The 16650-nt window shown below is 40.7% G+C and overlaps 1 protein-coding gene across 1 annotated transcript; it reads left to right on the forward strand.

Annotated features, from left to right (window-relative positions):
• The first annotated feature begins 546 nt into the window (after nt 1–546).
• On the forward strand, nt 547–15895 carry ANKRD46 (ankyrin repeat domain 46). The gene is made up of 4 exons (XM_063451199.1): nt 547–653; nt 5328–5670; nt 8820–9053; nt 15338–15895. Exons 2-4 carry the CDS (start codon nt 5360–5362, stop codon nt 15552–15554), a joined length of 762 nt encoding a protein of 253 aa, XP_063307269.1. The 5' UTR covers nt 547–653; nt 5328–5359; the 3' UTR covers nt 15555–15895.
• The last annotated feature ends 755 nt before the right edge of the window (nt 15896–16650 follow it).

The raw sequence follows: 16650 nt of genomic DNA on the forward strand, positions 1-16650 counted from the left end.
GACCAGACACTATTTTTTTCCTCTCACCTCTTCCTTAAGTTTTTTATGTACATTTTAAAAGAAAATGGAGCATCATATTAAAAAAAAATAAACACACACATTGTTTTATTCAATAGAAATTATATATTTTATTCTTAAAAGGAAATTATATATTTTTTTCTTTAAAGGAACACTCCAGTACCATAACCACTCATGCCCACTATAGTTGTGCCGTGGCGTTTGAAATAGTAACTTACCTGGTTGCCATTTGGCATTTGTAGCTACAAAACTTATTAGCCCCACTGGGCAAAACTGATCTGTTCTGATTTGCTGAGAGTGTCTGCTGTGCTGCCAGCAGTCCTGCTTAGTGCCATGAAGACATCCTCCAGGAGAAGCCTTCAATGTGGGTATTAGGGCCCCACTGGCACCATAACCACCGCAGCATGCCCTGCAGAACACCTTACAGTGATGTCCTGACTGTGCGTGCAGTACCGCTGTCTGCCAGTAGATGACGTCCGCCCCATTCCTCCGGCTGGTGCAGTACTCGGTGCTGACGGGCGGTGTCGCTGTAGTTCCTGCGCTCACTCTGTGGTCGCCCCGTGTTGTTGTTGTGTCGGTGGCCGGTCCCTCCTGCAGGATTGCTCACCGCGGTCCCGGGGATCCGGCTGTCACAGGTAGGCCGAGCTGTGTGACCGGGGCGGGGGAGAGCCATGGCAGCGGTAACCGCCTCCCCCACAGCCAGGGCCCCAGTGACAGGCCAGGTGTGGGCCCGGCAGGGCTGCAGGCAGGGGCTAGGTGGAGATAGCCAGGAATGGCTACCAAGGGGTGATGGACTAGGTCTCCTATCATGCCTTTACATGGATGAGCATCATGGGAATAGTAGTCTGCAATCCTGGGAGTGCCAGCTGTGTCAGGGGGTTGGCAACATGTCATTGTTGGAATCCCATCATGCTCAGCCAGCCAGGGATGGCGGACTAGGTCTCCTATCATGCCTTTAGATGGATGAGCATCGTGGGAATAGTAGTCTGCAATCCTGGGAGTGTCAGGGGGTCGGCAACATGTCATTGTTGGAATCCCATCATGATCAGCCAGCCAGGAATGGCTACCAAGGGGTGATGGGCTAGGTCTCCTATCATGTCTGTAGATGGCTGAGCATCATGGGAATAGTAGTCTGCAATCCTGGGAGTGCCGGAGGAGGAGGAGAGCCAGCTGTGTCAGAGGGTCAGCAATATGTCATTGTTGGAATCCCATCATGCTCAGCCAGCCAGGGGCACAGTGACAGGACAGTGCTAGTGGGCAACCTGACATTTCCTTTCTAGTCCATGATTGCTGGGGGGCTTGAGGGGGGGAGGTGATTATATTAATACATACTTAACTAGAAATTATTACTTATCTGTGCTTTTTATTATGGAGAATTTGTTGAAAAAATAATGCAAATCTTTGCATTCCTAATGTTTACCAACTGCAGTCCCTTTGATGCTCTGATAACCTTGTGATCATAAGTAACATACTTTGGAACATGGGTTTGACTTTTTTGTGTTCTTTGGGTGAGAGAGATATAGTTTGAGAAGAGCATGATGTCTAAGTAGGAGATGGCAATTCATGATCAAACATTTTATACTTATTTTTTTTAACATTTACAGTATTGATTAATTGTAAGTTTCACAAAGATGCACATCTAGTGATAAACATTCCTAAATATTTATTTAAAACACGTTGGCATCTGATACTGTATAGCATCCAAGTGCTGTCAATGTGTGTTTCCTTTTGTATAGGGTCCGTTTTGTGGGGTTTCTTTTTTATATACACTTCAGAAATGTTACTAGGAATGGCTGGTGTTTGTTACTATGTTCCCCTAAAACCATATAGGATCTGTTTTCCTGGACCTCTGAGAATAATTGAGTCGGATCTGACTTTGCATGCATCTTCAGAATAGGTGGGAGCTGGGCCTGCACCTGTATGGCAATGGATGGGACATATAAATAAATGTATTTTTTAATGAAATACTTGTAGCAGCTTTTTGTAGTGGTTATGGTCAGATTTCCGATATTGTGTATTGTCTCTATTTCTGAGTGGTTTGACAAAATTGGGCTTCTATCACCCAAAGCCAGATCCCTATAGTAATGCAGCAGTTTCACTTCCGCCTTATATGTCCAGCCTGCAATGATGGGCACTGCGTGCTCAGAAAGGTATGATAGGAAACAGTAAATGGCACGGGAAGACCAAATGCACTATAACCTCTACCGTGTCCTGTAATGGTTGAAGCCCCTCTCTGTTATAGGGTTATTCTAGGCACCATAACAATTTTAAGTCATTGATGCGTTTATGGTGCCTGAAGTTCCTGGACTCCATCTCCCTTTTCATTGTTAAACCATTTCCAAACAGTTTAACAGGGAATTAGTCATAAGATGCCCTCTGATGGAATGGCTAAAGAGGCGTTACACTACGTTTTGCTATAGCAAACCATAAAAGCAATAGTGGACAGTGATACATTGAGAGCACTCAGCTGATGCTCCCAGATTATCACTGCCTGTTACATTATATGATTTGGTATGGCTTAAGAAATGGATGCCCCATTCTCCAGACACCAAAACAACATCTATGAGCTGAAATGGTTTTGGTGCTTAGAGCATTCCTGTAAGACCTAAAACAAACAGAATATTTTTGCAACATCGTTTCGAACAAAATGCATGTATTTATTTATATGGGGGTGAGGGCTATGATGCATCTAGCAAATGAAAACATGTAGCAGTCATTACAGCACATAAGTGGAGCACACAATTTTCTATGTGTTTGCAGTCTGTGAGATAAAAGAAAACATGAAAGGAGACTGACATTAGAGGTTTGTACTGATTACCAAAGGATGTTCGAGAGCCATGTTTTTAAAGTGTGCCTGACATATTATAGAGCATGCAATGAAATCTATACACATGTTTGAGACTTGCTAGCAAATGTATAGACTGGAAGTAAAACTTATTGAAAAATTGATATTTCTCCCACCTGTCAGACATCTATTCCAAAGAACTGACTCATGTGGAGATCATTAGAGACCTCCTTCAGACAGTCCTCCTGCTTTCCAACAATAGCGCAAACAGTGCATATGCTGTGCTTGCTATGGATACTCCCTAGCCACTGCTAGTGCTAGCTGGGGAGTATAGGGGTGGATTGACTGACGTCACTCAGTGTAGACACTAGCATGCTGCTGTTGGAGTCATGGAAAAGGTTTTAGTCAGGACAAATCTAATAAAAGAGCCGTCAGTCTAGGGGTGGTTTTACAATAAAACTAAACTACTAAGAGCAAAATGTGGCAGCACTGGCTCAGAATTGAGGTACATTTACATTTTAATATATCTTATTGAATACATAATGTATCTTATGATAAATGATGTATTCAGTGCACAAGGGTGTATTTTAATTGAAGGTTTCTCCATGCATTTGAAGTGGTCATGGTGCCTATAATCAGTATTTGCAGCCTTTCAGTGTGAAACGCTGCAGATATGGAGTTAAACCCATTTGCATTTTCATTCTGGGCTAGCTGCTGTCAATTATGTGCAAATTACCATTCACTGTATGCCATTCACTGGCTGGGAGTGGCCTCCGCAGAACCCAGAAGCTTATCACCAGCGTTGAATGGAACCTTGGATCCCAGCTGGCTAAACGGTTTGCACCATTAATGGGGAACCGGGCCATGTTACTCCATGGAAAAACTAAAAAGGGCACACAATTGAATGAAATTCACCTCTGAAGCAAAAAAAAAGAGAATTTTATTGAGGTAGTAATTTCATAAAGTGTCTTAGTGAAGAAGTGTTAAGCCCAATTCAAATTAGGCCACACTCCCTATAAACTGACCAAGGAATAGAGACTAGTTACCAGCAGGCTGTAGTGGTTAGGATTCTTGGAGTAACCCTTGAAGTGAACTAGTCATGACATAATTGTTTTATTATCTTGGCGATTGTCCTCTGGTGTGTATTGTTTGTCTCTATTAAATGAATTTGAGCTATATAGAATGGTAGATATACAAACACATTTAATATTCCACATAAAATAATTAAACCTGCATGAGAAAAATATTTTTAAGGAAAACACGACGTGACCCCCAACTTTGCATGAATGCTGTTTCAGGTAGATGTCAAACACTAAAATTTTGCTAGCCTTGCAGTCTATTTTTACTTGTTTTAATTATATATCATGTGACAGATGTTCTCTGTGTATTTATGCATGAACAGAAAAACACAATCTTTATTGCTTGTACTAAATTATAAATTGGTACATGGGTGAGACACACTGAGAGACAGGTTGACATTCAGAGACAGCAGTAATGGAAGACAGGGAAAGAGAGAAGCTGAAGGCAGACTTGTAGAGTGACCCAGATTCTGATGTGGGAGACACATTCCAAAAACAGCAACATACACTATGGAAAAGGGAGCTCATCACATGTAAACTGACACTTAGCATGACAGACAGAGACAGCAAAAAAAAAAACAGATTAACACTGAGTCTGACAAAGAAAAATTATGTTTTTATATACCTACATTGATATTTGCGATTGCTGCATTCATTGCAAACTGTGTATAGGGGACCTCCCTGCATTATAACCTGTGTAAAGAACATTTATTTATTTTTTTAGTATCTACTTTGCAACCTGTTGGTATTTTTGTTTTACTCGTTACAAGCTAGTGAGCTAGTGGAAAAATGTGTGTGTGTGTGTGTATTTTCTAAATCCGTTTGTATGGTACTCCACTTGCTTTGAGTTGTATTAAAATGATGCACTCATACACATACCTCCCAACGTTGGAAGTACCGTACCGAATGTGGAATGTGAGTGGGGTTTGTAAAAGAGGCAAGTAACATGTGTCTGACAGCTAGCCAGACCCATCTCAGGAATGTCCGTATGTAGTATTTTGTGTAGTTACTTCTCCACCAATCTATGTATGTACAACGTTTCAAAGCAAAATTATGTACATACAGACTTCAGGCACGATGACAACTTCACATCACTGAAATGGTCATGGTGTTTGGAGTAACCCTTTAATCCCTTCTATCCCCTGAAGTGGGACACCGGAGAGCAACCGGAGACTGTGGTACAGGAAACCAATATTGGGGCTGTCCTACTTAATCTAGGATTGGTGGAAGGTATGTGTGCACATCAAACAATCTGAGCTCCCAGAAAGGTTTAAATTGGGTTTGGAGTCCAATAAAATCTCATAAAGAGGAAAATCTGGATGATTTGTTTATAAGAACGATCTCTTTTTCTGCCTTTATTTTGAAACATTTTTGTCATGTTTTGTGTAAGATTCTATTCTCCATTCTGAATTGTCTTTACGCTTGTTCTTCATTTTAAATTGCAGTGGTAGAAATATCGAGCCTCAAGAGTGCAGCTATGTCCTACGTCTTTGTGAATGACTCCTCCCTAAACAACGTACCCCTGCTACAGGCCTGTATCGATGGAGACTTCAACTACTCTAAGCGGCTTTTGGAGAGTGGCTTTGACCCCAATATTCGTGACATACGTGGACGCACCGGCTTGCACCTGGCGGCAGCCAGGGGGAATGTAGACATCTGTCAGCTCCTTCATAAATTTGGTGCTGATCTGCTTGCTACAGATTACCAAGGAAACACCGCCCTGCATATGTGTGGCCATGTAGACACTATTCAGTTCCTCGTTTCCAATGGTCTAAAAATTGATATTTGGTGAGTATAAATTTCATGCTGAAGCTGGAATAATTAGCGTAATTAATATTAGTAGGATTTTTTTGTTAAATTAGCCACGAGGGGTTGATGATGTCGAGATGAGAACAAGAAAAGATGGGGTGAACATTATGTGAGGCTACATGTGTTGGGATTTAACTCTTAAGACTAATATTTTTAGGGCCCTCCATTAAATATTATAATGTATATAATGATGTGATATATAGGGATACAAATTAAGAACATCTGAAGACAGAAAAAGAGGTTTGGAAGAGGACGTGTAAAAATAAATGCAGATTGTTTTTGGTGCTTCCTGTGTCTATTTTAAGTCTTTGCATTGTTTTCTTGTACCTACTTCTACTCTGCTAAACAATAATAATAATAATAATAGTAGTAAAATATCACACGTGGACCTCTGGTTTTATTGCACGCTATATTTGCAGATCACTTTGAATATTTTTGAATAAGATATCTTAGCCCAGATAACTTATCTGAATGGTTAAAGGTTTATAGATATTTGCCTAAGCACCTGTCAGGAAGTGGATTAAATAAAAGGTTCGTGTCTCTTTTGGTAAAGACAGGGATTGATTTAAATGTCGCAGATCATATGTAACATCTTATAGTGCAGTATTTGTATGAATACAGTATACCATGCAGACATTGGAGCCACAACACATGAAATACTAATGAACTTAGGACCTTTATCCATCAGTCTTTACAAATGTTATTTTAAAAATGACCGTGTTTAGTTTATGTATCAGGTGGTTTTACTAGCAAATATATAGATTATAAATCTAATTACATTTGACTTTACGTCTTTGTACTGTGGACTTCTATAGTCAGAGCATGTAAACCAAGTACTGTGTGAAGCTAGGAAGAATGATTATGAACAGATGACACAATAAGGTTCAAGATTACTCCCCATAACTTAACTAAACCATCTCCAAATTCCCAAATAGACGTTACATTAAAGGATTTTTAATTGTATATTTCTCTAACCCCTATGTTTAACAAATTCTATATTTAACAAATCTTTAAAAAATAAAATTTAAACATATAAATTCAAGCCTCTTTAATCTTCAACTGGGTGCTTCCATCTTGGCTTCCTGTCAATCATTGTTATTATAATTTTTATTATAATTGGCATTTATGAAGCACCATCTTATTCGGCAGCAGTTTACAATATTTTAAAGGGGAAAATTTAACAATAAATTAGACAATTACAAAATGTTACAGGAACAATAGGTTGATTAGGGCCCTGTTCGAAAGAGCTTACAATCTAGAGCAATCATGTCAAACTTGCGGGCCGCATGCGGCCCACAATGAATATCTTTGCAGCACAGCGAGCCGCGAGTTTGACATGTTAAGGCAGAGTAGGCACCTGCCATCCCCACATTGCAGGTACCTATTCTGCTAAAAGTTTCCCGGCCGGGAAGAGAGGTCACTGGCGGCAGCGAGGGAGCTCAGTCTGTTCTTACTGTTCCTCACTGCTCACTCGTGTGCGCCCCTCTGTGGTGATGCCTGGTCCAGAAATATGACGTCATTCCGGCCCGGCATCACTAAACTGTGCGCGTGAGTGACCAGTGAGGAGCAGGAAGGGAGACCTCTGGGAGCGGCCTCACACCACCTCCTAAAGGTAGGGAGCAATAAATAAAATGATTTGTGAGTGTGTGCAAAAATGTGTAAATGTGAGTGTCTGTCTGTGAGTGAGTCGGTGTGTGTGTGTTGGTCAGTGTTGCGATGGCCGCGACTGGACAGTAGAGGACCTGGAGGTGCACGGAGGCACGCAACGCCATGTCACATTCAGACATGACGTCAACGTGCTCCACCTTCACAAGGTTTCAAGAAGTAGCGGGAGGATCCACTTTGGCACAGGGTGCGGATGGCACCATTGGGGGTATACGAGAGGCTGGACTCTGGAATCGCATACTGACAGCGGCTATGTGAGTGGAGTCTGCTTGTAAGCTAATATTGGTTTTTTTTTTTTCTTTTTAAATAGGGGCTGGGGTTTAGGAAGGGGGGGGGGTAGTGGGATTTAGTGTAGAGGGGGGGAGTGGGATTTAGTGTAGAGGGGGGGGAGTAGGATTTAGTGTAGAGGGGGGGAGTAGGGTTTAGTAGCGGGGGGGACTGGGGTTTAGTAGAGGTGTGGGGACTGGGATTTAGTATAGGGGGGGACTGGGATTTAGTATAGGGGGGGGGGACTGGGATTTAGTATAGAGGGGGGGACTGGTATTTATTATTGAGGAGGTGCTGGGGTTTAGTATAGAAGGGGGGGATGGGGTTCAGTAGAGGGAATATTTTTTATACTGTACTTTTCAAAATAAACCTACATTTCTAAGAAAATGTAAGTTTGGTTTTTTTTGCGGCCCACATAAACTTAAACCTTGTTTATTTGGCCCGTGCTAGCCCTTGAGTTTTACACGCTTGATCTAGAGATATAAGCTCAGCCCTGAGAGCAGAAATTGAACTGTATATCTGTTTTTTTTTTCTCATCATTTGTAATGTGTGCCTGGACTGAAAAAAGTGTGATGTCACTTGCTAAATAGTTATTTCTAATGTTTTATTCATTGGTGTAATTTCCAGAGAAATCATGAATGTGTGTAATGTTGTATGAATTGTTTTTTTAATTGTTTATATTGTATTCATATAGTTGACTATTAAACCTCCACCAAAGGAATACTTCATGCACATTGGCCATTACAGCTCGCTGTAGTTGTTATGGTACTGGGTCAGCTTGGCGCCCCCATTGTTAGTAGTAGTCAAGCTATTGTTGATTGGTTTGATTTCGGCAGGGAGCAGCACCCCGCACACCCCAGGTTAGAAGCCAAACCAAGTCAAAAGTCAAAAACTGTTTTACTACTTAAATTGAGGAGGCAGTGCTCTAATGGCACCATAAGTTGTAGTGGTTATGGTGCTTGCAGTTTTCCTTTGACAAGAGAATTAATGGAAATTATTATTTTATTTTTATTTCTCTAGAAACGATATTTGCTCAAGGATGGTTATGTCATGAGTGTGTCGCTTGAGGTTGTGTTCAATACACCGGTAGAGCAGAAACCATGCTGCATCATACATAGTCTAACTCCAGGTTGTCTTTATATTTGATTCCCACTGCATTCTCTTTATACGGTTCTGTATTTTTTTTTTTACTTTAGCAATCACCAAGGTGCAACTCCCCTTGTCCTGGCAAAGCGCAGGGGAGTGAATAAGGAAGTGATTCGTATGCTTGAGTCCTTGGAGGAACAGGAAGTCAAAGGCTTTAACAGGGGTACTCACTCAAAGCTAGAGGCCATGCAGACGGCTGAAAGCGAAAGGTATGTCCAATGCTCTGAGCTTCTCATGGAAAAGGGACACAGCACCCTGTCCGAAGGATCCACTGAGGAAGATTGGTATGTTGGGAGCAGTTTATATTCTTTATTGATTATGTCTAAGAACACCTTGTATTGACTGTGTTTTATGAAATCTGCTAACTCTCTCTGTGCAAATATAAAGCTGCGGTCAGCTTTAAAAAAAATTCACATTCTGGTTTATTTTACTAAACTTAGGTCATGTCGACAGCCTCCTTCCTTTTAAGACTTCTGGTTTCTTTAGATTCTTAGGTTGTTTGGGCAGGACCCTCTACTGTTCTCAAATGTCAAACATGTTTTGTTAAAATTAAATGTTTGCCTTGTCTACCTATTGTACAGCCCTAAAGGAATATGTTAAAGCCATATAAATAATTGTAATTATATTATCACTCTGCAAGAAAAGCAAGTCATTCAGTTCCCTTCCTTAATGCCACTGCTTTCAGTTTTGTGTATACAATGCTTACTGTCCCTCTTCCCCATCCCAAGTAGAGTGAAGGTAGTAAGGAAGGAACATGTATGTTGAGACGGTGATGGATACAGGGGATTTTTGTGTGTGGAAAGAATAGTTTGAAGGTAAGTTGACTAGGAAGGTATAGGGTCCCTGCATGATTCCCAATCAGAAGGTAAAGGGACACTATAGTGTTAAGAATACAAAGGGCTAACTATAGTATCTCCAACCCCCGGTACCCCCCTCCCCCCCTGTAACAAATACCAGCTGCTAATAATCATCTGTTCTAGGGAACCTCTGTATTTCTTAAGTGCAGACATCACTGGGTTTAAAGAAAGGAAGCTTCTCACGCTTACTAAAAAAAATAAAAATCTCTGTAGACAATGAAAAACTTACACTAAGTGAGGAGCACAGAAATTTAAATGTACCTTAAAGGACCACTCTAGGCACCCAGACCACTTCAGCTTAATGAGGTGGTCTGGGTGCCAGGTCCTTCTAGGGTTAACCCATTTTTTCATAAACATAGCAGTTTCAGAGAAACTGCTATGTTTATGAATGGGTTAAGCCTTCCCCCTATGTCCTCTAGTGGCTGTCTCACTGACAGCCGCTAGAGGCGCTTGCGTGCTTCTCACTGTGATTTTCACAGTGAGAGCACGCCAGCGTCCATAGGAAAGCATTATGAAATTCCTCCATAATGAGAAGAATCCACGAAAACAAGGAAAAAAGGGACCTTTAGTAAAATAAAGTAACCTTACCGCTTGGTCATACAGGGGGACGTACTGAATCAAACCCAACGCGATTCATGCTTACTCTGGAACATCCACCGAGACCTCCGGCCCCTGTCTGCCTCATTATAAATGCTGTGTTCATATATACCTAACACACTTTACTGTATATTATACTCGCAAATATGGTATTCTTTTAATATTGTGAAAGCTTCATTTGTCGGGAGGGTGTAGTTCACTTGTCCGCTTTGAACAGTAGAAAGCTGACTGCTAAACGGAAAACTCCCAGAAACGCCTGATATGTAGCTTTCCCTCACTGGCATATTTCTGTAAGGGAGAGGGCTTATACCTGCATTGATATTTGCTAATTATTTGCTTGTTATTATTACACAGAAATATGAAAAAATGTTTGTTAATCCCCTATACATTTTTTATCAGGTAGGAAAGAAAGTGAACATTGTACTTCTAGTGAAAGGTAAACATTAGACAGGATTTCCTGTTAAAAGGCTAGTTGGTGCCGATTTCAAGTAAGCTTGTGTATTCAGACGTAAATAGTGCCCTTAATTGACAAAAAATGGTCATTCATCCCTTGCTGTAAAGGAAAATAGACCTATTATTATTCACAGTGAAAGTGACCTTTGTGTACTCTTGGTTACACATTAACTTCCAGACGAGGATTTGTCGTTCTACTTACATAATCTTATCGTTATTGTACAGACTCTGCTTCATATATACATACTTTATATTGAAAAATGTAATATGTTATTTAGTTTAACCAAGGGGCTTAAAGGCAATTCATCATAGGATTAGTATTTCACTTACAATTTATGAGTTATCTGTTGTCTATATCTGATGTGTAACCTTTCAAAGAGGCATTTAAAGGCACATGTTGGTTTTCTTAACTACTGGATCCCTAATATGTTTGCAAGTGACCTTTTAAATGTTATATGTGCTTGTTTTACCCTTGAAACCTTTTATATTGGAGTATGTTTGCATTATCAGCCCTAGTTGTTTGTTGAATTTAAGCCCAGTCCTTAGTGCGGAGCATGCCAACCTGGTTATCATTGAAACTAAAAGAGGACGTTATTACAGCCTAATTTTGTTAGTGGCAACATATTCCGTAGCGCAGAACAGTGTGGACAAACCAATATAAAAGGCCGCCACAGAGGGATTAAGAGATCTAGCATTATCAGTCTTTTCGTACAAAGTACTAACAACCCTTGTCCAACTTAGACAGCAACGATAGGCCGAGAGCGTTGGTCTAACCCACTTAGTCTCCTGTTGCTGCCGTGATCAGATGTTTGTTTATTTTGTTTATTTTACTTTGTTTATTTGACAGATCTTTATAGTGGTATTATCTATGCAACTGCAGAAGGGGAAGGCAGTGGCTGCTGGGGAGGGCTCAGTTTTTGTCAAACCACTCCAAAACATTTGACACAAAGTCAGGATATGGTGCCCAAATAGACCTAGAGCAGCTAAAGCTCTACAATTATGTTGCCACACTAGTCTCCGCAGAAAGGCATAGTCTTGCTTCATATTTTTATATAATTGTTGGCCTGTCTGTTTATCATGAAAGAACAGACTGCTGCTTTGCCATAACAAAGGCCACATGACAGTCCTGCAGACATAAACAAGAAAATGTTGTGTTTCACACGTGTAGACTGACAGGCAGAGAATGATTTTTAAAGGTCGGAGAATGTTATCTGTTTGGCCTGTCTTGTAAACAAGTGATGTAAAAAAAAACGTTTGAAAATGTCTTTCTTTCTTAGTCTTGAAGGGATGATCTTCTGCAGAAACGTTCGTGTACCATAGAGTAGTGTCGGGAAAAGATCTCCTTTTTTTCTTTCATTTAACATTAGTTTGTTATTAACAAATTACATAATGCCATGTCTTCTTCTATGTAGCTGATCTGCTTGGTATTAACACTCGCATTACCTATTTCATCTTGAAGCGGCTCTCTGGATACCATAACCACTTCAGTTAAAGTGATTATTGTGTCAATCTTCAAACCAGCAATCTTATCTTAATCTAGTTTTTTCAAACTGAAAAAAATAGATTTTAATGCTCCACCTACAACCTTTTCAGTTGCATACCATCAAGTGTGGACTTGTCATTAGGCAGAGTGGGCACCTGCCTAGAATTTGCAACAAATTCTTTACAGGAAGTGTTTAGGAAGGCTATGTAAGTCACATGCAGAGAGGTGTGCCGAGGGTTGCATAAACAAAGTGATTTAACTCCTAAATAGCAGAGAATTGAGCAGTGAGACTTTATAAGCACGATCTAAGTTGTTTCAGTGACTATAGTGTCTCTTTAAATTTAAAATTCACTTTGAATTTGTACTTTAGTAAAAAAAAAAAAAAACTCTCTAACCATACCCGCCCCCTTACCATAGTCACTTTTCACATTATTTTTGACTATGCATGTATTTACACAGCTACACACACTCACTATATTCACAGATTCAACCACAATACAGTAAAAGTAGAAATATACACATTTGCAGTTAACAAAAATGGATGTTTTTTTCTTTCTGTTATGCTTATATTGTCCATTTAATAAATTCATTAAACTCACTTTATCAGTTTGATATGTTAAACAAAAAGCTCTATAAACTGAAGTGGTTACAGTGCCAGAGTGTCCGTTTAATAAATAAACCCAGCAATGTAAATGAGTAGATAGGTGGGTAGAGATGTCATTTCTACTTTTGTGTTTGTTAACCAAATCACAGCACAAAGCACTCCCACTGCTAATTTACAAGCAACTGTGGCTATTGCATACAGTATATATTTCATATTATAAAGAAAGAGAATGTACTGGACTAATTTCCGTACAATCTTTAAGTCTCTTGTCCGGAAAAGATGCTTTTGAGAAACTGTCTGAAATGGATGTGGTCCATAGTTGCTCGATCCATTTTCATAGATCCGCATATATAAAACGAAAGCATAAAATGTAACATATATGCCTGTGTAGAATGAAGAATAGACTTCACAAAAATAGATGCATAATCTGTATCAGTACAGTAGCACATATAGCAGGTGAGTATTATATTGGATCAATAAAAAGCAGAATTTATGTTCTAAAATATCATTATTGAACACAATGTACCACATGAGGCAGTCATAAAAACCCCTCTGTCACATACAAATAGATCAGTTTTATGAAATTAGAAAATAATTGATCTAATGGTTTGTTAAAGGGACACTCCATTGCCTAAATACAAATGAAAACTTGCATACATTTAATTTTGCATTTTGTAATTGGAGTTACATCTAAAAACATCTTGCAAAGCCTTTTGCAAGCCCTCCTCTACTCAAAAGGCATCAATTGCCCAGGTACTCTGGGCAATTGCTGCCTCTTGAGTTCAGTGCAAATAAACTAACCAAACGAGGAAGTAAAAGGACGTGTTGTGTACTTGAAAAGCAAGAGGGTGTAACCAGTATAAATTATAAAGGTGTCAATTTATATTGAAATCTGAACTATTTTCAAAATGAAAAAAAGAGGACACACTCTTCACACATAAAGCTTTTCAGCAAGTCCCGTTATCCAGGATCTAATAAATGGCACAGTCGGTGTTCTCTAAGAATGTTGCTGTTCGCTTGTAGTTTGGAGCAGAGTATGATAGATACTTGTGCTGAGCTCTGATGTATTGAACTCTTAGCGTGGATACCCAAATACAATTACCGTATTTATCGGCGTATAACACGCACTTTTTTCCCCTGAAAATAGGGGAAAAATCGTGGGTGCGTGTTATACGCCGATATCCCATAATTACTTACCTGTCCTGAAGCGTGGGCCGGCTTCACAGCGCGCACCGCGGTACAGGAACTTTAATTTAAGGTTCCGGTTTCCGGCGGGACTGAAAGGAAGTGTGCACACTATTGTGCACACTTCCTTTCAGTCCCGCCGGAAACCGGAACCTTAAATTAAAGTTCCTGTACCGCGGTGCGCGCTGTGAAGCCGGCCCACGCTTCAGGGCAGGTAAGTAATTATGGGAGGGGGAGGAAAGTACACTATGGGAGGGGAGGGGGAGGAAAGTACACTATGGGAGGGGAGGGGGAGGAAAGTACACTATGGGAGGGGAGGGGGAGGAAAGTACACTATGGGAGGGTAATGGGGGAAGTACACTATGGGAGGGGGGGGAAAGTACACTATGGGAGGGGAGGGGGGGAAGTACACTATGGGAGGGGAGGAGGGGGAAATACTATGGGAGGGGAGGGGGGGAGAATACTATGGGAGGGGAGGGGGGGAGAATACTATGGGAGGGGAGGGGGGGAGAATACTATGGGAGGGGAGGGGGGGAGAATACTATGGGAGGGGAGGGGGGGAGAATACTATGGGAGGGGAGGGGGGGAGAATACTATGGGAGGGGAGGGGGGGAGAATACTATGGGAGGGGAGGGGGGAGAATACTATGGGAGGGGGGGAGAATACTATGGGAGGAGGGGGGAGAATACTATGGGAGGAGGGGGGAGAATACTATGGGAGGAGGGGGGAGAATACTATGGGAGGAGGGGGGAGAATACTATGGGAGGAGGGGGGAGAATACTATGGGAGGAGGGGGGAGAATACTATGGGAGGAGGGGGGAGAATACTATGGGAGGAGGGGGGAGAATACTATGGGAGGAGGGGGGGAATACTATGGGAGGAGGGGGGGAATACTATGGGAGGAGGGGGGAATACTATGGGAGGGGGGGGAGAATACTATGGAAAGGGGGGGGGACACTATGGGATGAGGGGGGAATACTATGGCATGAGGGGGGGGAATACTATGGCATGAGGGGGGAAATTTCCTGGAATTTCTTTCTAAAAATGAGGTGCGTGTTATACGCCTGTGCGTGTTATACGCCGATAAATACGGTAATCTCTTTTAATTAAGATTCAACATGACCAGGTGATCTCATAAAATCTGGCCATACAATTGCCAAGTGTTCAGTTTATTAGGCAAACACCAAATTCTAGAAAATTCAGCTGAAGAATATTTCCAAATCCGTGCTTTTGCTTTTTGTAACTGAGATTTTAATTTCCTCTAATTTGGGGTTTAGCGAATAAGCTGGCTAATGTTGTTCTGTGAATGTTCTGTGGATTTATTATGAAACTGTACTTGCTTCTATTGGGTATGTGGGTGTTTTACCAATCTGTTCCCTTCTCTTACAGTGCCATGGAAAGTCATTCCCTCCTGAATCCAAACCTTCAGCAAGGGGAAGGGGTCCTCTCCAGTTTCCGCACCACTTGGCAGGAGTTTGTAGAGGACCTAGGGTTCTGGAGAGTGCTTCTTCTCCTTATCGTCATTGCTTTACTTTCCCTTGGAATAGCATACTACGTTAGCGGTGTTCTTCCATTTGTAGAAAATCAGCCTGAACTAGTCCACTAGAACACGGGCTGAGCTCTTACGAGCATTCCTCTGTTCATTACTTTCCAAAGCAGTGGCATCTATACGTACTGCATATATAGCTAGACCCACTTCTCATCACCCCTAACTCATTTGGAACGAACTGCTTGTTCTCAGAAGATTCTGGATGGATATTTCCTGGGGTGTCTTCTTAAAGACTATTGTTTAGAAGGATCTGCCTTCTGTATAGAGGGGTGGAGAGAAAGCAGTGAAGCTCCAAACCACTTAATTCCGTGGTTTGCTTTATGTTTGTCAGAATATATGTCATGTGACTGTTGATCTTTGGACTGCTGTCGCGGCGGAAATATATATATATTTTTTCTTTCTTTCTTTTTTTTTTTTGAGTACGGATCAAAAAGTTCCACTTTAAGATTTAAAAAAGTAATCTAGATTTATTGTAACTGACACTTAGCTCCATGTCAGGTGTAGTCTAAGTAGAAGCAAGTTGAGTTCAATGTTTTTGTTTTATTTGTATTCTGTTCATATTCTTCTTGATAAACTTAGTCCCTCGAGCCAGTACATTAGTAAAATGCATTGCTCTGTCGGAGTTTCATTTCTGTATGTCTCATTGAATTCCTTTGAACGGAATGTTTTAAGATATATGAGAAATGTGTGCAGTTTAAGATAACATTCCATAAGGTACCTAAGTAGCTCCATTTGTAGATCTAACTGAGTTAACGGCTGAAATACTAAAGAGGAAGTAATGGACTCTTACAAGTGAATTAGACGTTTTGAGTGTGTGTGTATATATATCAGTTTGTCTCTAAATAAGACTTTAAAATGAATGAAGGACGTAGAAATATATTGTTGCATAATGCAAGAGACAGCGTTACCATTTCTAAAACTGATCTGCGATTTATGAATTTTCTTTAGTCTAATTTCACATCTTTTCAGCCATGGGAACTGTCAATGATAGGAGACAGCAGGAGTGTTTAAAAAGTGGTACACACCTCACATAATTCACAAATTCTGATGAGAAATTAATAATACAACTAGAAATGGCTTTATTCTAAAAGCTTAATATTGTTTTAGTCCAAGTGATACAAAATCCCCCGCATTTCTGATACATTTAATGATG

This window comes from Pelobates fuscus, chromosome 4 (genome assembly GCF_036172605.1).
Source record: "Pelobates fuscus isolate aPelFus1 chromosome 4, aPelFus1.pri, whole genome shotgun sequence".
Lineage (NCBI taxonomy): Eukaryota > Metazoa > Chordata > Amphibia > Anura > Pelobatidae > Pelobates > Pelobates fuscus.